The 19,490-nt window shown below is 36.7% G+C and overlaps 1 protein-coding gene across 5 annotated transcripts in view; it reads left to right on the top strand.

Annotated features, from left to right (window-relative positions):
* LOC127876149 (protein diaphanous homolog 2-like) overlaps positions 1-19,490 on the top strand; it is an 84,376-nt gene that overhangs the window by 10,173 nt on the left and 54,713 nt on the right. For 3 of the 5 annotated variants that reach the window (XM_052421137.1, XM_052421135.1, XM_052421138.1), the window contains exons 3-7: positions 5,004-5,105; positions 6,304-6,422; positions 7,996-8,064; positions 16,899-16,962; positions 18,347-18,480. In XM_052421137.1, the coding sequence (XP_052277097.1) occupies positions 5,004-5,105; positions 6,304-6,422; positions 7,996-8,064; positions 16,899-16,962; positions 18,347-18,480 (488 nt within the window). Of the gene's footprint in view, positions 1-5,003; positions 5,106-6,303; positions 6,423-7,995; positions 8,065-11,308; positions 11,324-16,898; positions 16,963-18,346; positions 18,481-19,490 lie in introns of all 5 variants that reach the window. The other 2 variants (XM_052421136.1, XM_052421134.1) reach the window with 1 other exon arrangement.

The raw sequence follows: 19,490 nt of genomic DNA, 5'->3' as shown, positions 1-19,490 counted from the left end.
TTAATTGTTAGTGGTGTGAGCAATGACTGAGCCAGGTTCTGGGAATACTGGGCTTAACTCATGTGCGTAATGTCTCATCCTTGATAAGCCTGTGCAGTTCACACAGGCTAATTAGGGACAGCAATATTCCACCTTCACTGGATTTTTTTTAGAAGAGACCTCTTTTAACCAAAAAAGTCCATAAAAGCGGAAAGTGAGAACCCTGATTAGCCTGTGCTCACTGCACAGGCTAATCTGGAATGACACTTTACGCACACGAATGAAGCACAGTATTCCCAAAACCTAGCTCTGATTGACCACTATTTCTCTTGAAGACAAATAGCAATATCTCAGTACTTAGTCTAGGGCTACAGTAAGACATGCTTTGATTAAACCCAGACAGGTGGCAAAACATTGTACTTATTATGTGAAATCACTAATTTTTCTGTTTTTCATATTTTAATAGGGAAGGAATTAGGGTCATAAAAGGTACAGGTTGCTGCTATAAATGAGCAGGGTTAAAAGCTGGTCCAGCCTGATGACATTTTTTAATTAATTACTTTCACTTAGTCTTCTAATAAAGGTAGTAAAGCGTAGTCTTTTCATTTGCCATTGAACATTCATGTATATACAGTTTCAAAAGATTTATACTCTGTTGTGTTGACGATTCCAGGACAGAAGAAGGGAAGCAAAAAAGAAGTAGCAGCATCCTGCTTTTTTGCTCTTGATCTTTCTGTTAGTCAAGTTAATTTGAAAAATGAAAGAATGGGCATGTTGTGCAATTTGTGAAACCAACTGACATTTGTAAGTTGATACTGAATATCAATAAGAAGAAAGTTATGCGAGGAATGTAAACATGGTAGCCACCCACAAATGGTCAGATTGCCTGTTATCTGGTATTGAGTAAACTGTGTGCCATATTGCTATGGTTAATATGAGATTAAGAACAGTGATGGCTAATAACTTGTAAACAATATCATGTTGGTTATTTCCCAGTGTTCAGTTTAGTGGGTCATGAATCATTTACAAAGTTCTATGTCAATACCTCAAACCTCTGAATTAATGTCTTGATTAAAGATAGGTACAACCGTCTAAGCAAGACTATATTTTGGCACTTTTTAGCTCACCGGAGCACAACGTGCTCATGGTAAACTTTTGTGATCGCCTTTTGTCTGTTGTCTGTCGTGCGTCGTATGTTGTCCGTTGTGCGTTGTGCGGCGTCAACATTTGCCTTGTTAACTCTCTAGAGGCCACATTTATTGTCCAATCTTCATGAAAAATTCGGTCAGAAGATTGGTCTCAATAATATCTTGGATGAGTTTGAAAATGGTTACTTTTGCTTAAAAACATGGCTGCCAATGGGCGTGACATTTTTCCTTATATGGCTTTAGTAAAATCTTGTTAACTCATCTTCATGAAACTTGGCCAGAAGATTCATTTCGATAATATCTTGGAAATGTTAAAAAATGATGCCGGTTGGTTGAAAAAAATGTCTGCCAGGGTGCGGGGCATTTTTTCTTATACGGCTTTAGTAAAACCTTGTTAACACTCTAGGGCCACATTAATTTTCGGATCGTCTTGAAACTTGGTCTGAAAATTTGTCCCAATAAAATCTTGTTATCTCAGGTGATCGACTTTAGGCCTTTTAGGCCATCTTGTTTCATTTCAAATCAGCTGTAAAATTCTATCTCTAGCTTGTTTATTTTATCTGATAAATGCCTATACCCAAACAGTCTGGCAAGGAACATGTTATTAACTTGATTAATATCTGATTTATTGAGTAAATGCTGTAATTTCTAAATGTATATAGTTGGAATTGATAATTGGTGTGACTGTGTCTCCATTATTAGAACAGTACAATTTTAGTATGCAAATAAATGCCCATTTCAGATGTATGAAAACTAGTTTGTATTAACATGAACTGTAAATGGGACATTCCATAATAGACACCACACATAGACCTATTGCAAGTTTCATATATATTAAAATTATGATAATGAAGGTGTATAGAAAACGAACTACTTTTACATTTACATTTATATAAAACAGGTTGAATGTTTTCTGGTTTACGTGATTAATGCAGAAAATATGTATATAGTAAACATGGTTGTTGGAGCATAATTAACTTGATAGTGAAGGATATTACATTCACATCACCACTGCCATAAAACTGTCCAATGAGTTTGAATTTAAATGTGAATGAAACAATTTGGGACTTGCTTTGTGAGAAGGGGGTTTAATACATGTGCGAAAAGTGTCGTCCCAGATTAGCCTATGCAGTCCTCGCAGGCTAATCAGGGACGACACTTTCTGCTTTTATGGCATTTTTCATTTAAAGAAAGTCTCTTCTTAGCAAAAATACTGTTTAGGCGGAAAGTGTCATCCTTGATTAGCAGACAGCACAGGCTATTCTGGGATGACACGCACATGCATTTAACCACCTGTTCATAGAGCACAGCCCATTAAAAACATGGTATTATTTCATCAGAATATCAAATGAGTTACGCATCTGGCTAGCTTATGTGAGCAGCCTTGAGAATTGAATTTGAGTGTGTAAGAGGAAGTTATAATGTAAGGGTATATTTATGACATTTGGTTATAAAAGAGATGAAATTTCCAACCCATAAAATAAGTTAATAACTGTTTTTAAAAGGCTGCATTACAAATAATTCACAGGTTGTAAATGCACTTGGAAATGATGTATATTTGAGAAGTGTTTGTTGGTTGTTGTGTATACATAACATAGTATATGTGATGATGTTGTGATTCTGAGATTATGCCAAATTATAAATCAGTCAATAGCTGCATCATTCAAGGCACTTAAGCTAACTTTCCATGGTGTAAAACTTTTGCGTTTTTCATAACTAGCACATAAAAAAATAAAATATAGAAACAAACAATTAACTTTAAAATAATTTATATTGGTGGGCGTGTAATTTATTTCCCATGAAGAATAATGATGTCACAGTACCTTGGTGATTTAATAAGACATATCTAAGGCTTGGAAATGAAGCCTTTAAATTACAGTACAGGCAATGTGTACATTGACAAAAACACGTGTCCGCGGTGTTCAATTTTCCCGATGGGTGACATTTCGCGGGGGGCGGACACGCTACTGACCGCGGTGTTCGGCGAACACCCGAAATTGCGGCGATTGCACGCTATCGTTAACGGCAACACCCGTGATCACCGCGATGCTGCGCAGCCACCGTAAACACATGTCTGCGAGGGTCATTCACACGTTTTAAATGTACATGTACAAAATAAAATCATATACTTCATGTACATGTAGATATTATGTGCACATTTTTTATGTGTACTTAAACTCGGGCAGTACGTTAAGTCGGAAACTAAAACTAAGTGTTGAGATGATCAATACGATTAACTTTTATGGTATTAATCAATGCAATTGCCCTTTTTGTTTTCACAAAATTGGGTTTCATTTTTCCCAATTTCCAGAAAATGACTTGTACATGTACATGTTGCATGAAATCTAAATATAGCGTGTTACAGCGTGTTTGATTTTTATTTTATTCAGATGAATTGTCAATTTCAAATCATTCTCGAGCTACCCTGGTACTCGAGAAGAAATTCACTACGAAACTTTAAATTGAAATTAAAAGATCCCAATGTTGTCTGCGCTACGAAGATTTTGTGTCAAAAATAAATACACCCACGCCAATTTTCGCGCGCTTTTTATCGTTCAGAACAAAGAAAATGAAAATATCATTGGCATATATACATGTATTTATTTGTGGCTACAATTTGTAACAAAACATGAACTCTACAGAACGCGCTCACTTGGCGTCAGGTGATTTACGAATGTTATAATACACCTGTTCTGATTGGGCGCTTATTTCATCAAATCTTTAAATAGAAACATATGCAGAAATTCATTTGATAGTTTAGAGATATGGCGAACTGTTTGTGATTTTTGCATTTCTATCACACTTTTATCTTCAACATTGACCAGAATTTGCATGAAATCGGAAATCTCGGGATTATCGGGTAATGGACAGAGACAGGAATTTTTGCATGTATGCGGTAATCGATTGTGATTGTTCGTAATCGTTGTTAATTTTTTAGACACCAAATGACACCTACATGTATAACATGCAAACGCACGGTAGATTCTTTCTGCAAATTGGTACCGACCTATGTTAATGTTCAATTATTTTATTTCTAGCGAACACGATGAACACTGCGGTAGATATTATGGGTCCGAGGTGATTCGCGGTGTCCACCTTATGGAAAACGGCCCCCGCGAATATTTTATCTGAACACCCATCGCGGGGGTCGTTTGGTAAGCGAACACCGTAAAATGAACACTGCAACGAGTGGCGTTTGTCAAAGTAACACGTTGCCTGTACTGTAAATTTAAAATGTAGATTGGGAGTTTGTGCTGAAAATGTTTGTGGTGGTTATTTACATGTATATTAAGCAATTATTTATTTAAATAAATATAAAAACTTTAGAAAACATGTTTTCCTGGTGTTGCCATGATTCTTGTCAAGTTGCAGAATTACTTGTAACAAACAGTAATACTAATCTAGACAACTAAGAAGCAAATGGGTTTACCGTTCTAGAGATTTCCTGTTTGCATTAACAATTGTACTTACACACCCTTCTTTACCTGTGTTTCAGACTGAAACATCCTGAATAAAAACATTAGCAGATGCTTAGATTAAACCAAGCCAGAAATTAGCCTCTTTTTGGGAAAACAGGACTTAATGCTTGTGTGTAAATTATGGTCTCAGTTGAGCCTGTGCATTCTGCATTCAGATATGTAACATGACAGTGTCATAGAGATATGAAACATGACAGTGTCATTGAGATATGTAACATGACAGTGTCATTGAGATATGTAACATGCCAGTGTCAATGAGATATGTAACATGACAGTGTCAATGAGATATGTAACATAGCAGTGTCATTGAGCTATGTAACATAACAGTGTCATTGAGATATGTAACATGACATTGTCATTGAGATATGTAACATGACAGTGTTATTGTCTATTGCAGGATGACATGAACTTGACCAATGAGAAGAAGGCTCCACTGAGGGACAGGGATTTGAAATTCAAACGCACAATGCTGGAAATGCACTACAAGGCCCCTGTGGGGGTAAGTTATGCGGGGACCTAATTTCAAACAGCACATGCTGGAATTGAACTACCAGGCCCCTGTAGCGTTAACTTATACAGAGGCTGATGACTTATACATGGAACTGAGTCTTAAATGCACAGTGCTGGTAATACACAACAATGCCCCTGTAGCGTTAATTTATACAGGGAACCGAGTTTCAAATGAGCAGTGCTGGAAATACACAACAATGCCCCTGTAGCATTAACTTATACAGGGAACTGAGATTCAAACGAACAGTGCTGGAAATACACAAGAATGACCCTGTAGCGTTAATTTATACAGGGAACAGAGTTTCAAATGAACAGTGCTGGAAATACACAACAATGCCCCTGTAGCGTTAATTTATACAGGGAACCGAGTTTCAAATGAACAGTGCTGGAAATACACAAGAATGACCCTGTAGCGTTAATTTATACAGGGAACCAAGTTTCAAATGAAAAATGCTGGAAATACACAACAATGCCCTTGTAGCGTTAACTTATACAGGCAACTGAGTTTTAAATGCGCAATGCTGGAAATGCACAACAATGCCCCTGTAGGGTTAAGTTATACAAGGACCAGAGTTTCAAACAGTACATGCTTGCAATTCATTACAAGGCCCTTGTAGGGATAAGTTAGAAAGGGACCTGAGATTTACAACGCCACATGCTGGAAATGCACTACTTTAGGGGTAAGCTGTGCAGGGACCTGAGTTTGCTGGTCATGTTCTTAGTAATCCAGGCACATGAGTTTTAAAGCCCACATGCTAGTCATGCACAACAAGGCCACTGTATGTGTAATTTATATAGGGAACATAGAAGTAACTCACACAAATACAAGCTTAATTTGAAATGATCACTCATATACAAATTATTATTGAAAGATCACATAAATAAACTCTTTATTTGACAATCACACAAATACAGGCTATGTATGTGCATAAGTTTAATGTTGATAATTTTTTCAGGACCCATCTCATGCAAACACATTTATAATTATCCTCCCAGATAAGCCTGGGCAGTCTTATCAAGATGACATGTTCCGCCTAGACTGGATTTTTGTTGAAAAAGAGACTCCCTTTAATAGAAATATCGTTATTAAAGCGGAAAGTGTTGTCACAGCCTTATATGGAACAACACTTTACACACATGAATGCAGCCCTGTTTTTACAGAAACTCTGTTTGTATGTTTTCTACAGGGAGAGCTGGATACCCCGGCCAGTTTTGTGGCTGAGTTGAGGAATGCCGATCTCAAGGGAGAAAAGCGACTCAGAGTGCTGGAGTCCCTGAGGGTCTCCCTCACCAGCAACCCTGTCAGGTAACGGGGGAGTTGAAGAAAAAGGCGGCTGTTAACCTTTTCCTGCATAAAGGCAAAGTTAAAATGGTTGTTAGCAATCAGCGTAAAACCAAAACAGACTGCGATTAAGTCGCAGACTGTTTAGGTTTTATGCTGTTTGCTGCTCATAAGTATTTCAGGGTTGGAAATGAAGCTTATAATTTAAAACTTGATTTAATTAAGGTCTTACATTTACATAACTTTTCTAAGTAACTACAAACATGTCAAAGTGCTTTTCTGAGCGGTAAGGAGAGGGAAGTTGAGGGTGAGAGGGGGGTATCCTGGTATAGGTACGAGGATGGGAGGGTGAGAGGGGGGTATCAGGTATAGGTACAAGGACGGGAGGGTGAGAGGGGGGTATCAGGTATAGGTACGAGGATGGGGCTAATTTAGTACGGTAGAAATATTTCCCTTTTTGTACTTTGTTATCCCCCGCCATAGGCGGAGGGATATTGTTTTGGCGTTGTCCGTCTTTCCGTCCGTCTTTCCGTCAGTCCGGAGCCATCTTGGAAGTGCTTTGGCGGATTTCATTGAAACTTGGTATGAGTATATATTATTATATATGGATAAGACAATGATGCACCCCAAATGGCATTGTACACCATCTGTAAATAATGGAGTTATGGCCCTTTGCATCTTGAAATAATGCTTTTTTTGTGTGTCCGGAGCCATATCTTGGAAGTGCTTTGGCGGATTTCATTGAAACTTGGTATAAGTATATATATGGATAAGAGGATGATTCACACCGAATGGCATTGTACACCATCTGTTAATAACGGAGTTATGGCCCTTTGTATCTTGAAAAAATGCTTTTTTGAGTGTCAAATATTATCCTTTTGTGTCCAGAAGCATATTGGCGGGGGATACCAATTCAAGGAATTAGCTTGTTATTTCATGTAAATGCTTACATTGCAACATCTCCTACCTGTAGCTGACATGTAGACCAAAGGTGGGTTGTCTATGGGGCAAGCTGGGTTACAGTCAAGGTCAATATTGCTTAAAATAGATGCAATTTGCTTCTTTATAAAAGGTACTTTCTCAATTGTGGAAAAATTGCAATATTCCTATGTCATCAGAGAAATTCCCAGAAGAAAGGAAAATGTTGTCAGTTTCATTTCAAAAGTGCATTATCTGCAAGTAACAAATATAATGAGGACTGAAATTGAACATTTCAAGCCAAAATGCATGTAAATGAATATTAGACTTGATTAGTGCAATTTGTACTAAGCAATTAAAAAGACCCATAAATCCAAATCTGAAGATTTTATGATGCAAATTTTCCTAATTTCATAGTTTTTTGCACAAATTTTTCCCAATTAGTAAGATAAAGGTACTTTTCCCAATTGGAAAAAAACCCCGCATAAAGTGTACTTCAAAAATGTCTTTGTGGCATTGAATCTGGTGTCTCTCAGAAAACATTATACTATAAACGAGGCAGAAGTCAAACACGCTGCTTTGGTCAGCTTTTATACAAGGGTTGACTGAACATCACTGTAAGAAACGATGACATTTTGATAACAGAAATATACCTCAATTGAAATTGTTTATTTTTCAGCTGGGTGCAAGATTTCGGTGAGGCAGGACTGAAAGCCATATTACGCAATCTAACCTACTGTTGTGATTCGTAAGTATTGAGACAACAATTTAAATACCATACATATTAATTTATGTTAAACATTGATGGTCATTTTTAGCTCATCTATTTTTTGAAAAAAAATTATGAGCTATTGTCATCACCTTGGCGTCTGCGTCTGCGTCGGCGTCGGCGTCCGGTTAAGTTTTGCGTTTAGGTCCACTTTTCTCAGAAAGTATCAATGCTATTGCATTCAAACTTGCTACACTTACTTACTATCATGAGAGGACTGGGCAGGCAAAGTACGATAACTCTGGCGTGCATTTTGACAGAAATATGTGCCCTTTTTATACTTAAAAATTGAAAATTTTGGTTAAGTTTTGCGTTTAGGTCCACTTTTCTCAGAAAGTATCAATGCTATTGCATTCAAACTTGGTACACTTACTAACTATCATGAGGGGACTGGGCAGGCAAAGTTAGATAACTCTGGCGTGCATTTTGACTGAATAATGTGCCCTTTTTATACTTAGAAAATTGAAAATTTTGGTTAAGTTTTGTGTTTAGGTCCATTTTATTCCGTAAGTATCAAAGCTATTGCTTTCATACTTGCAACTCTTACTAACTATCATAAGGGGACTGTGAAGGCAAAGTAATGTAACTCTGACTGGGATTTTGACAGAGTTATGTGCCCTTTTTATACTTACAAAATTGAAAATTTGGTTAAGTTTTGTGTTTAGGTCCACTTTATTCCTACAGTATCAAAGGTATTGCTTTCATACTTGCAACACTTATTAACTATCATAAGGGGACTGTGCAGGCAAAGTTATGTAACTCTAACTGGCATTTGGACGGAATTATGGGCCCTTTATACTTAGAAAATTGAAAATTTGGTTAAGTTTTGTGTTTTGGTCCACTTTACCCCTAAAGTATCATAGATATTGCTTTCATACTTGGAACACTCGCAAACTATCATAAGGGTACAGTAAAAGGACAAGTTGCATAACTCTGGTTGTCATTTTTACGGAATTATGGCCCTTTTTTGACTTAGTAACTTTGAATATATGGTTAAATTTTGTGTTTCGATCCACTTTACTTCTTAAGTATCAAGCTTATTGATTTCAAACTTCAAATACTTTCATGCTATCATGAGGTTACTGTACATGGGAAGTTGAATTTTACCTTGACCTTTGAATGACCTTGACTCTCAAGGTAAAATTATTAAATTTTGCTAAAATTGCCATAACTTCTTTATTTATGATTAGATTTGATTGATACTTTGACAAAACTACTCTTACCTGACATACCACAATAGACTCCACCCAAACCATCCCCGTGCCCTCCCCCCCCTCCCCCCCCTAATCCCCCCCCCATAATTTTTTTTTTTTCACAACTGACCACCACACCCTCACACTATACCCCCCCGCCCCACCCCCCAATTTTTTTTTGAAACGGTCAAAAAACACAAATATTTATTTTTATTATTTTATGATTGAAATACCGTCCAACCATCGCACCCAAGAATCCCCCACCCCACCCCCCTCCACCCTCCACCCTCCCCCGAACCCCCCCCCTCCCATAATTTTTTTTTTTTTTTAAGATCATCTCACAAATGACCATCACACCCTCACACTATACCCCCCCCACCCCACCCCCCCCAAGTTTTATTTTTTTTTTAACGGTTAAAAATGTTATGTTTGAAATACCATCCAACCATCGCACCCAAGAATCTCCCCCTCACCAACCCCCCCCCCCCCGATTTTTTTTGTTTCATGTTTTTCCGCATTTTTGGAAGATAATGTAATAAATGTCCACACCCCCACACTATACACCCCTCTTCACTCCACCCCTCCCTCCTTTGTGATTGAAAATGAGAGTCCCTTCACCTTTAAAAAGAAAATAGATGAGCGGTCTGCACCCGCAAGGCGGTGCTCTTGTTAGGTCACCTGAGCACAAAGTGCTCAAGGTAAGCTATTGGGATCATCCTTTGTCCAGGAGAGGGGGGGGGGGGGGGATTGTTCAGTGTGAAATATGTATGATACCTTGTAAACATTTAGTGTTACCACTCTAGAGTGCCACATTTTTGTATGCAATCTAAATGAAACTTGGTACAAATGCTTATCTGGACATAATGTAGACCAAATTTGAATCAGAGTCACACTGGTAAAAAAACTAGGTCACCATGGGTATTTTATAAAACGCTTTTGAGTACTCTCAGGGCTCGACATTAAAGGTAGTCCGTCTGTCCGGGACAACCAAATTGTTAGTCCGGACAAGTAAATAAAGAATTTGCTAGTCCGACGGGACAAGTGGTCATTATTATTGTATAACTTAGAAAAAATGCCTTTAAAGCCATTATTTCTGTGGAGATATCACTCAACTTTTCTGAGTATATTTTGTATACGTTTAATCGTCGAAGCCCGAGATATTCTGATAGTTCCATGTGATACATGTACTACACTGTACTGTTCACAAGGGAAGCAACCCTTAACATTTGTTTCTTTGCCAAGATAACAAGAATATTCTTCCTTGTAAAGAATATGCATTTTACGACACTGGTACACACCGATCTTACAGACAATTAACATAGTGACATCCTCTCTATGTATAGAATGATTTTGTTTTGTTTAAATATCAGTTAAGTACTGTACATATACATCACTTTTAACATTTTTTGTTTGATGTTGGCAACACACAAGTTTTTGTCAGGTATTATGGCTTTTTATAATGTTTAAAAATCAATAATCTTGAGTTTTCCTGTTATTGTAGTCAGTTTTTTTTTATTGAAATTGCCTACAATTATGTTTACATGTATTTTGAACGATTCAAGTCTTTATGATTTGAGCATTTTGTATTATTTCATTATTTTGCAAAGTACTGAGCAGAATAATCTATAATGGTCAGGACAAGTTGCTTTTTGGTCAGGACAAGTGAAATTATGGTCTACTTGTCCAACTGGACAAGTGGCTTCAAAAGTTAATGTCGAGCCCTGGTACTCTAGAGGCCACATTTAAGACACATAATCTAATATAATACTCTTACTAAGTCCGTGCCTTCTATAACTTGTATAAGGTGTAAACTTGAACAATTTGTGTATATGATTTCAGGTGAGCATTTAATGTGGATAATGGCCCTTTTGTTATAGTATTAAGTAAACATGAACCAACAACATGGCTTTTATAGGAGTGTGTAGATTTTTAGCTTCTTGACCTTTTTAGATTGCTCAAAGTAGATAAAAAGTTGTATTCATATAACCTCACTCAATAAATTACATTAAACACGATTATTTGGTTGGTAGAAAAGTAGAAAGAGGGTAAGGCAGCTTTATGTTAATTTTTCAGCTATTTTATTCTTAAGTGCTTACAGACTTACTATGTAAAAATGTATAAGCAGCGCTCTGAGAAAAGGGGGTTTAATGCATGTGCGTAAAGTGTTGTCCCAGATAAGCCTGTGCAGTTCGCACACTTTACAACATCCTAGATTTGCCTGTGCAGTCTGGACACTGCGCACATGCATTAAACCCCCTTTTCACAGAGCATGGCCCATATGCTTTTGGACTTACAAAGTAAACAGAAGTATGACTCAAGTCTCCCCTCCCCTTGAGCTTTTAATAGAATGCAATATCCAAAAAAACAATAGGGAAAGACAAATAATAGCAGAAAAAAACTCAAATTTCTATAGTTGACTTTTAAAAGAGTCAGATTAGTTATCCTATTTCAGTGTGCTTTTGTTTTTAAAGTGATCTACCAAATATTTGAATTAAAAAGTAAAATATATGCACCATACCTATATAATATAGCGCTGAGCTCTGGAGAGAAAGCTTTTTTTTTTTATTTTTGAAAAAAAAACAACACATTTCTTTGTTAATGTTTTTGTTTGTTTAATATTATTTTTGTTCATTCCTCTATATAATTTTCAGTAGTTCCGCACTTATGTATGCTTTTTTTTAATGAAATTCTTTTTTCATTGTATTTTCTAAGTAATTTTTAGGGAGGCTGTTTTCGGAGAAAACCCGAGCTATTGTCATAGCCAGCTCGTCGTCCGCCGTCCGATGTCTGACGTCCGCCGTAGGCGTCATGCTAAAACCTTAACATTGGCCATAACTTTTTTAATATTAAAGATAGCACCTTGATATTTAGAATGCATGTGTATCTCATGGAGCTGCACATTTTGAGTGGTAAAATTTCAAGGTGAACATCATCCTTCAAGGTTTAGGGTCGAAAAAACAAAGTCAATGGAAGTAATAAGCTTTTAATGGACATAGTTATCTGACCTGCCCACGTATATATTTTTGTAAAATAAATCAAAGCGGCGCAGTAGGCGGCATTGTGTTTCTGACAAACACATTGTGGTAAAAGGTCAAGGTCAAGATCATCCTTTACGGTCTACGGGAAATAATAAAAATTTAAGGGAAGTAATAAGCTTTAAAAAGGGAGAAAATTATTCAATATTGAACATAGCCACTTTATATATTTGGCATGCATGTGTATCTCATGGAGCTGCACATTTCGAGTGGTCAATCACAGTCACGGTAGTGGCTTTTAATTATTTGCTACTAAAAATAGAGGTTTGTTAGAGACAATTATTTTCAAGGGAAGTAATTTATATAATTATAAATCTCATATTATATATTTCCTTACCAAGAATCGAAGTTCTTTTCACTAACTAACTATTTATAACTAAAATTATTGGTTTGTCACAGTTTTTTTTTAAATGATATAATTATAATTTCTTTGATGTTCAGTACATACCTGTGGACTTATGTTTTTTTTATATTTTATGTATATTTTATGAAAAAGAAAAAAACAAAAAAACTCTGGCTATGATCTCTTTTAAACCACAGGCCTTGGTTGTCAGTGATGTCTGACATGGTCATAATTGACTGTGAGACCCCCCCCCCCCCCCCCCCGGTTGGATTGGACAAAATTAAAGGGAAGTAATAAGCTTTAAAGGGAGATGATTTCTATACCTGCCAAATGATAAATAGCAAATTTATTTCAAAGCGGCACAATAGGAGGCATTGTGTTTCTGACAAACACATCTCTTGTTGGGTCACTAGGTCAAAGGTCTAGGTCACTGTGACCTCTAAAAAAAAAATTCTGACAAGCTTTCGCAGCCAAGCGTGGCACCCGTTATGCGGTGCTCTTGTTATGTTTCCGGTGTCATAATAATTATAAATATCTCACCATATACATATATTCTGCATACATGGGTGACATTAGTTATAGGACAATAAGCAGAGCTCCTAGATTGCTTCACTGACATTTTATCTTTGCAAGCCAGCATGGCTTTTACTATGTTTTACTGCAACTGCAGTGCTCTGTGGAGCCACATTTTTATACAATTTATTGTTTACACAAATTTGGAAAAGAGGATCTCATTACTCAGGAATGAACTGGTTTACTCAAAAATCACAGGATATTGTCCTCATAATCTTTGAAATTCAGCTTTGACCTCGGAAAATGGGGCTTAATGCATGTGTTTTCATATATAATCAGCCCATATTAGCCTGTGCAGTCTGCACAGGCCAATCAGGGTCAATACTTGCCTCCTACTTTAGAAGAGACCTCCTTTACATACAAAAATCCCAAAAGTGGAAAGTTTCGTCCATGATTTGCCTGCACAGGCTAATCAGGGACAACACTTTATAGACATGCATTAAGCCCCATTTACACAGATGTGTAAACATGCTTTGAGCCGCACTCTATGTAAAGGTGATTTAATGAATGTGTGTAAATTGTTGTCCTGCAATAGTCTGTGCGGACTGCACAGGCTAATCTGGGATGATAATTTACGCACATGCATTAAATCCTCTTTTTACAGAGCATGGCCCATTTCTAAAACATCATGTTCTGTTGTGCTTTGTTGGGTGCTAGTTTTTACAATGTGCTTAAGGGTCAAGAATGAGAGCCCACCCCTGCCTGCCAGGTAATTACATACAAGTTTGCTTGTGATAGCTTGCAGCATGGTGCCTTCAAATCCAGTGATTTGTCCAATATTGGAAGAAATAGTTTGCATGTCTTATTTATTGATGTGATTTACATATATTTATTTTCACTGAAACATAATGGTAATAATTATTTACCTAGAATCAAGTTTTTCCTTTTTTGTTGCATTTGTCAGTGCATACTTGAAAAGGAATTAAATTGTCTGAAAAAAGCCTTGCTATGGGGTAAGGGGACTGGGAATTGATCTTTCAACCCTTTAACGCTCAAATAGGCTGATGAGAAGCAAACAGCATTAAACCTGAACAGACTGCCAGTTACTGGCAAGCTGTTCTGGTTTTATGCTGGTTGCATAAAGCCACTTTAATCCATTTTCTTAGCTGGCAAGGGTTGACAGATCCTAAAACGAAAAATGAGGAAAATCACTGGTATTGGTATCTTCGGAAACTATTTCACTTGTGTGTAATGGGCTGTCTTTCAAACTGATTAAATGATAGTTAATGCAATAAATAATCATATAAATTTAAATCTGATATTTTGCCTCCATTTTGTCTCTGTGACTAAGTTTTCAAAGAAAGATCTCTATGTGATATGAATTTGCATTCATATCTAGATGTATATACAACATTAATGTTGTGTGCTATTGCTTGTTGCCATATGTACTTCTTAGTTATCCCTCTTAGTATTAACTTGCTTACCATATCAAATATCACTTGATTGCGTCTATTTTAAATAAAAGATATGACATGAGATGTCATTTAATTCTATGCTTAATTAAATTAGTTAATTGGTTGTAATAGCCTTAAACCAAGGGAAGCATGTGATTAATGAATTACTTCTTGTATATTATATATAAGCCTCATATGGATAAACTGGATTTGATGCATTCAACAAGTGCTTTCATGTTTGAAGACTTCTAGAAGTCATCTAAGTCTTCCAAAACTAGTTGTGCATGACCACGGCATCATACAGACCATTTATACACTTTATGAGCCTTCTCAAAGAAAACTAGGCGTGGGTGAAGTGTCGTACCAGATTAGCCTGTGCAGTCCACACAGGCTAATAAGGGACAACACTTTCACCTAAACTGTATTTTTGCTAAGAAGAAACTTTCTTTAAACAATATAATAATAAAAGCGGTAAATGTCGTCCCTGATTAGCCTGTGTAGACTTCACAGGCTACTCTGGTATGCCACTTTAAGCACATGCATTAAACCCAGTTTTCCCTGAGCAAGGCTCATATAGTGTATGGTCTGTATGATGCGGTGGTCATGCAGGGCAAGGCTCATATAGTGTATGGTCTGTATGATGCCGTGGTCAGCAAGGCTCATAAAGTGTATGGTCTGTATGATGCCGTGGTCAGCAAGGCTCATATAGTGTATGGTCTGTATGATGCTGTGGTCAGCAAGGCTCATATAGTGTATGGTCTGTATGATGCTGTGGTCAGCAAGGCTCATATAGTGTATGGTCTGTATGATGCCGTGGTCAGCAAGGCTCATATAGTGTATGGTCTGTATGATGCCGTGGTCAGCAAGGCTCATATAGTGTATGGTCTGTATGATGCTGTGGTCAGCAAGGCTCATATAGTGTATGGTCTGTATGATGCTGTGGTCAGCAAGGCTCATATAGTGTATGGTCTGTATGATGCTGTGGTCAGCAAGGCTCATATAGTGTATGGTCTGTATGATGCCGTGGTCAGCAAGGCTCATATAGTGTATGGTCTGTATGATGCCGTGGTCAGCAAGGCTCATATAGTGTATGGTCTGTATGATGCTGTGGTCAGCAAGGCTCATATAGTGTATGGTCTGTATGATGCCGTGGTCAGCAAGGCTCATATAGTGTATGGTCTGTATGATGCTGTGGTCAGCAAGGCTCATATAGTGTATGGTCTGTATGATGCCGTGGTCAGCAAGGCTCATATAGTTTTTGGTCTGTATGATGCCGTGGTCAAGCAGGGCAAATTTATTTAGGGAGCCGGATAGGGATGATGGTGTTGGATTAAGCCCTTATTGTAGACTTCTTGCAAATGCTCACAAAGGAACTTTTGTTATTGTATGTACATTGGAGATAAGACTGTGTCAAATTGTAACATACGTTATCATAAAATTGTAAATAGATTACAATTGAGTGCAAAACATTACAGTGAATGTGAAGTAATCTTTAGATAATTACTTCCCCTTTTAATGAATTAATGTATGTGCTATAATTGTTCCTTTGCTACACGTTCTTCTGATTGGAGAGCACAGTAGTGATGTTGACTTTCTCTTTGCATAATGTCCCATGAAAATCAAAAGTATATCAAGGATAGTATTTCATAGAACTTTCTATTTAGGGTTAATGTATTTTAGTTTTGCTTTAATGGTAATTTTTAATTTACTTAGTAAGTCGATTCTGTGAAGATTGGTCAATGTATTTCATTGTGTTATCCTGTAGACCACGCAATAACGCTGAGTAACCTGTACAGATTTGTAGTTTCTGTGATGTTTCACAGTAAAAGAAAAATTTAAGTAAAAAATAGGCATGGGTTTTGTTGCCTACAGTTGTATCAGTTTGTATGCTACAGAAAAGCTCAAATTTTCAAGAACAAAATGCCACAATTAACCCTTTCTCACTCAGAAGCAAAGTGAAAATGGCTATGTGCAAACAGCATAAAACCAGAACAGCCTGCAAGTCTTACGCTGTTTGCTGCTCATTAGTAACTAAAGGTTGGAAATGAAGCCTTTAAAACTTAAATAAAGTAAGAAATTTAATTATTACAAATGCGTCAAAATACGGAGCTAAGTGGTAAAAGGTTAATGTATGCATGGTTTGGCTGAGAAGCCTTGCACTATGATGGTTTGCTAGGGCTGATATATGTTTGCTTGTTTTGTTGGACAATGGAATTGAGCTTGTGGTTACATTAGTATTTGAAATATTCATGCTTTATTTTTCTTCAAATTTTAGCAAGGTTGAAAGGAAAGCCACCTATGAGTGTGTTCGCTGCCTGAAAGCGTACATGAATAATTCGGTAAGCAGAGATTTTTCCTTCTTTATAAATTACCTGTAAAAGTACTTTCCCAATGCAGGAAAAAATACAAAATGCAATTTTGGTCCAAATTGCATTATCTGCAAGTTAACAAAAAAAAAGAGCACTGAAACTTAACATTTCAACGTAAAATGCATGTAAATGAATATTTGAATTGATTTGTGCAATTAATATCAAGGAACTAAAACGACCCATAATTCCCAATCTTAAGATTTCACAACAGGAATTTACCCATTTTCAGGTTTTTTGTGTGCTAATGTTACCCAATTAGTATGGTACAGGTACTTTTCCCAATTGGGCAAAACAATTGCTGGTACCTAATACTAGGTATGAAGCTGTTTGCAAATCCTGAATTCTTTCTCATTGAAGAGATAAAATCAGAGATTGCTTGACCCTTAGATAAAACAATGTTGTAAAAGCGGTTGTTAAGGAATTGACACGTTATCATGATTTCTCATTCTACTACTTGTAATTGTTGGGTTTTCTGATATTCTTTTTTTTTTAAAGTCAGTTTTAATTGTTAACTGTGCCTCTTTGTTAGAAAGATTTAGCTAGTTATTTCAGTGAAACACTTTTGATAATGAGTGGACATAGCGGGCCAAGTTGAACATGATTAAGATGCATTTTTTAGTTAAGGAAAAACTGTTGCAGCATTCACTCTTTGTGCTTGGTTCACATATGGTAATCAATGTAATTCAGGATAGAAACTTTTTGGACATGCTTGCCCACCCTCATTCTTGTATTACTCTATTTATAGAGAACATGTAAATGTTATCTTTGCCAAGTTTGAAATTGGGTCATGTGATTGGTAAAAAACTAGGTCACATGGTCAGATAAAAAAGTAGCCTTGTGAACAATATGGAGGCCTTATTAATTGCCTAAATTTCATGAAACTTTTTCAGAACACATGTCCAAATGATTTCTTGGCTGAGTTCAAAACTGGGTCACATGAGATCATAAACTAGGCCACACATTCAAGTAAACAAAAAAGCGTGTGAAAACTAGAGGCCACATTTATTGCCTAATATTAATGAAATTTGGTTTGTCTGAACATTTGTTCCTATTATATCTCGGTCCATTTCAAAACTGCGTCACTTGAGGTAAAAAACTAAGTTTCAAGGTCAAATTTAAGAAAAAAGCTTGTGAACACCCTAGAGGCCACATTTATTGGCTTATCGTCATGAAACTTGGTAAGATTTGTCCCAATGATATCTTGGCTAAGTTAGAAACTGGTTCATGTGGGGGTCAAAAACTTTTTCACAAGGTCAAATAAACACTGCACAGACTAATAAGTGACAACACTTTAAGTACATTCATAAAGCCATGTTTTCCCAGAGCAAACTGATATGTTTTTTTTCTCGTCTAGTTTGGCCTAATGGAGATTATCAAGCATGAGGAGGCCCTGACGATCCTCTCACGCACCATGGACCCCATGGACATCACCACCATGCTAGAGGCAGTCAGGCTTCTAGCCGCCGTCTGCCTTGTGCCGCCTAATGGGTCGGTTAAACACACATGGGATTTGTTTGCCCAAAATTACAGCCACTTACAGGCTGTTTCCCAATGGCAAAAAGTACCAACATCTGACAAAAAATGTCCCTAAAAGATGTCAAACTTTTCCAATAAACTCAATTATTGGTTTTAATAGTTTATTTAACAGTAATATAACTCTTAAGCACTTTATAACATAAATTAAAAAAATGCAGTCAAACATTCTGTTATTTATTATCACATTAATAATGTTTCATATTTCCCATTGTCATTGTTTATCTATTTTTTCCAATCCAAAATGCACAGGCTGTAAAATATAAAGCAAATCAAATTACGCGTACACTTTTTACGGTAGCAAGTAACCCTTTTCCACTTGTAAGCAAAGTGAAAATGGCTATATGCAACCATCATAAAACCAGACCAGCCTGCAAGTCACTTGCAGACTGTCCATTTTGTTTGCTGTTTGCTGCTCATCAGTATCTTAGTGTTGGAAATGATGGCTTTAAAACTTGAATAAAGTTAGAAAGGTCTAAGATTTAATTTGATTTTCTAAGGGACTACACAAGAGTCAAAATTAGTACCTGAGCGGTAAAGGGTTATATGAGGTATAAGAAAAACATCCAACTGTTTGGGTCAACCCCTTTCCCAGTAAATACAAAATGAATGTTCGGTGCATCAGTTGGGATGCACAAGAATAAGCTTCTTTTTTTTTTTTTACATAGAATTGCAAATTGCAGTGTCTATTACTGTAAATGAGCTGATTATTATTTGTAAATTTTATTTTTGATTTGGGGACGAATAGTTACTAATCAGCACTTCTGGCAGATAAGGTAAATTTAATGAAGTGTGGGAAGTCACGTAACAATATGAGCTGTGCTCTGTGAAAAGGGGGTTTAATGCATATGCGTAAAGTATAGTCCTAGATTAGCCTGTGCAGTGTGCACAAGCTAATCAGGGACAACATTTTTATGCTCTTATGTTTAAAGAAAGTCTTATCTTAACTAAAATTCAGTTGTGGC

The sequence above is a fragment of the Dreissena polymorpha genome, chromosome 4, assembly GCF_020536995.1.
Source record: "Dreissena polymorpha isolate Duluth1 chromosome 4, UMN_Dpol_1.0, whole genome shotgun sequence".
Lineage (NCBI taxonomy): Eukaryota > Metazoa > Mollusca > Bivalvia > Myida > Dreissenidae > Dreissena > Dreissena polymorpha.
Note: the sequence above shows the minus strand (reverse complement) of the source record. Positions and strands in the feature narration are given on the sequence as shown.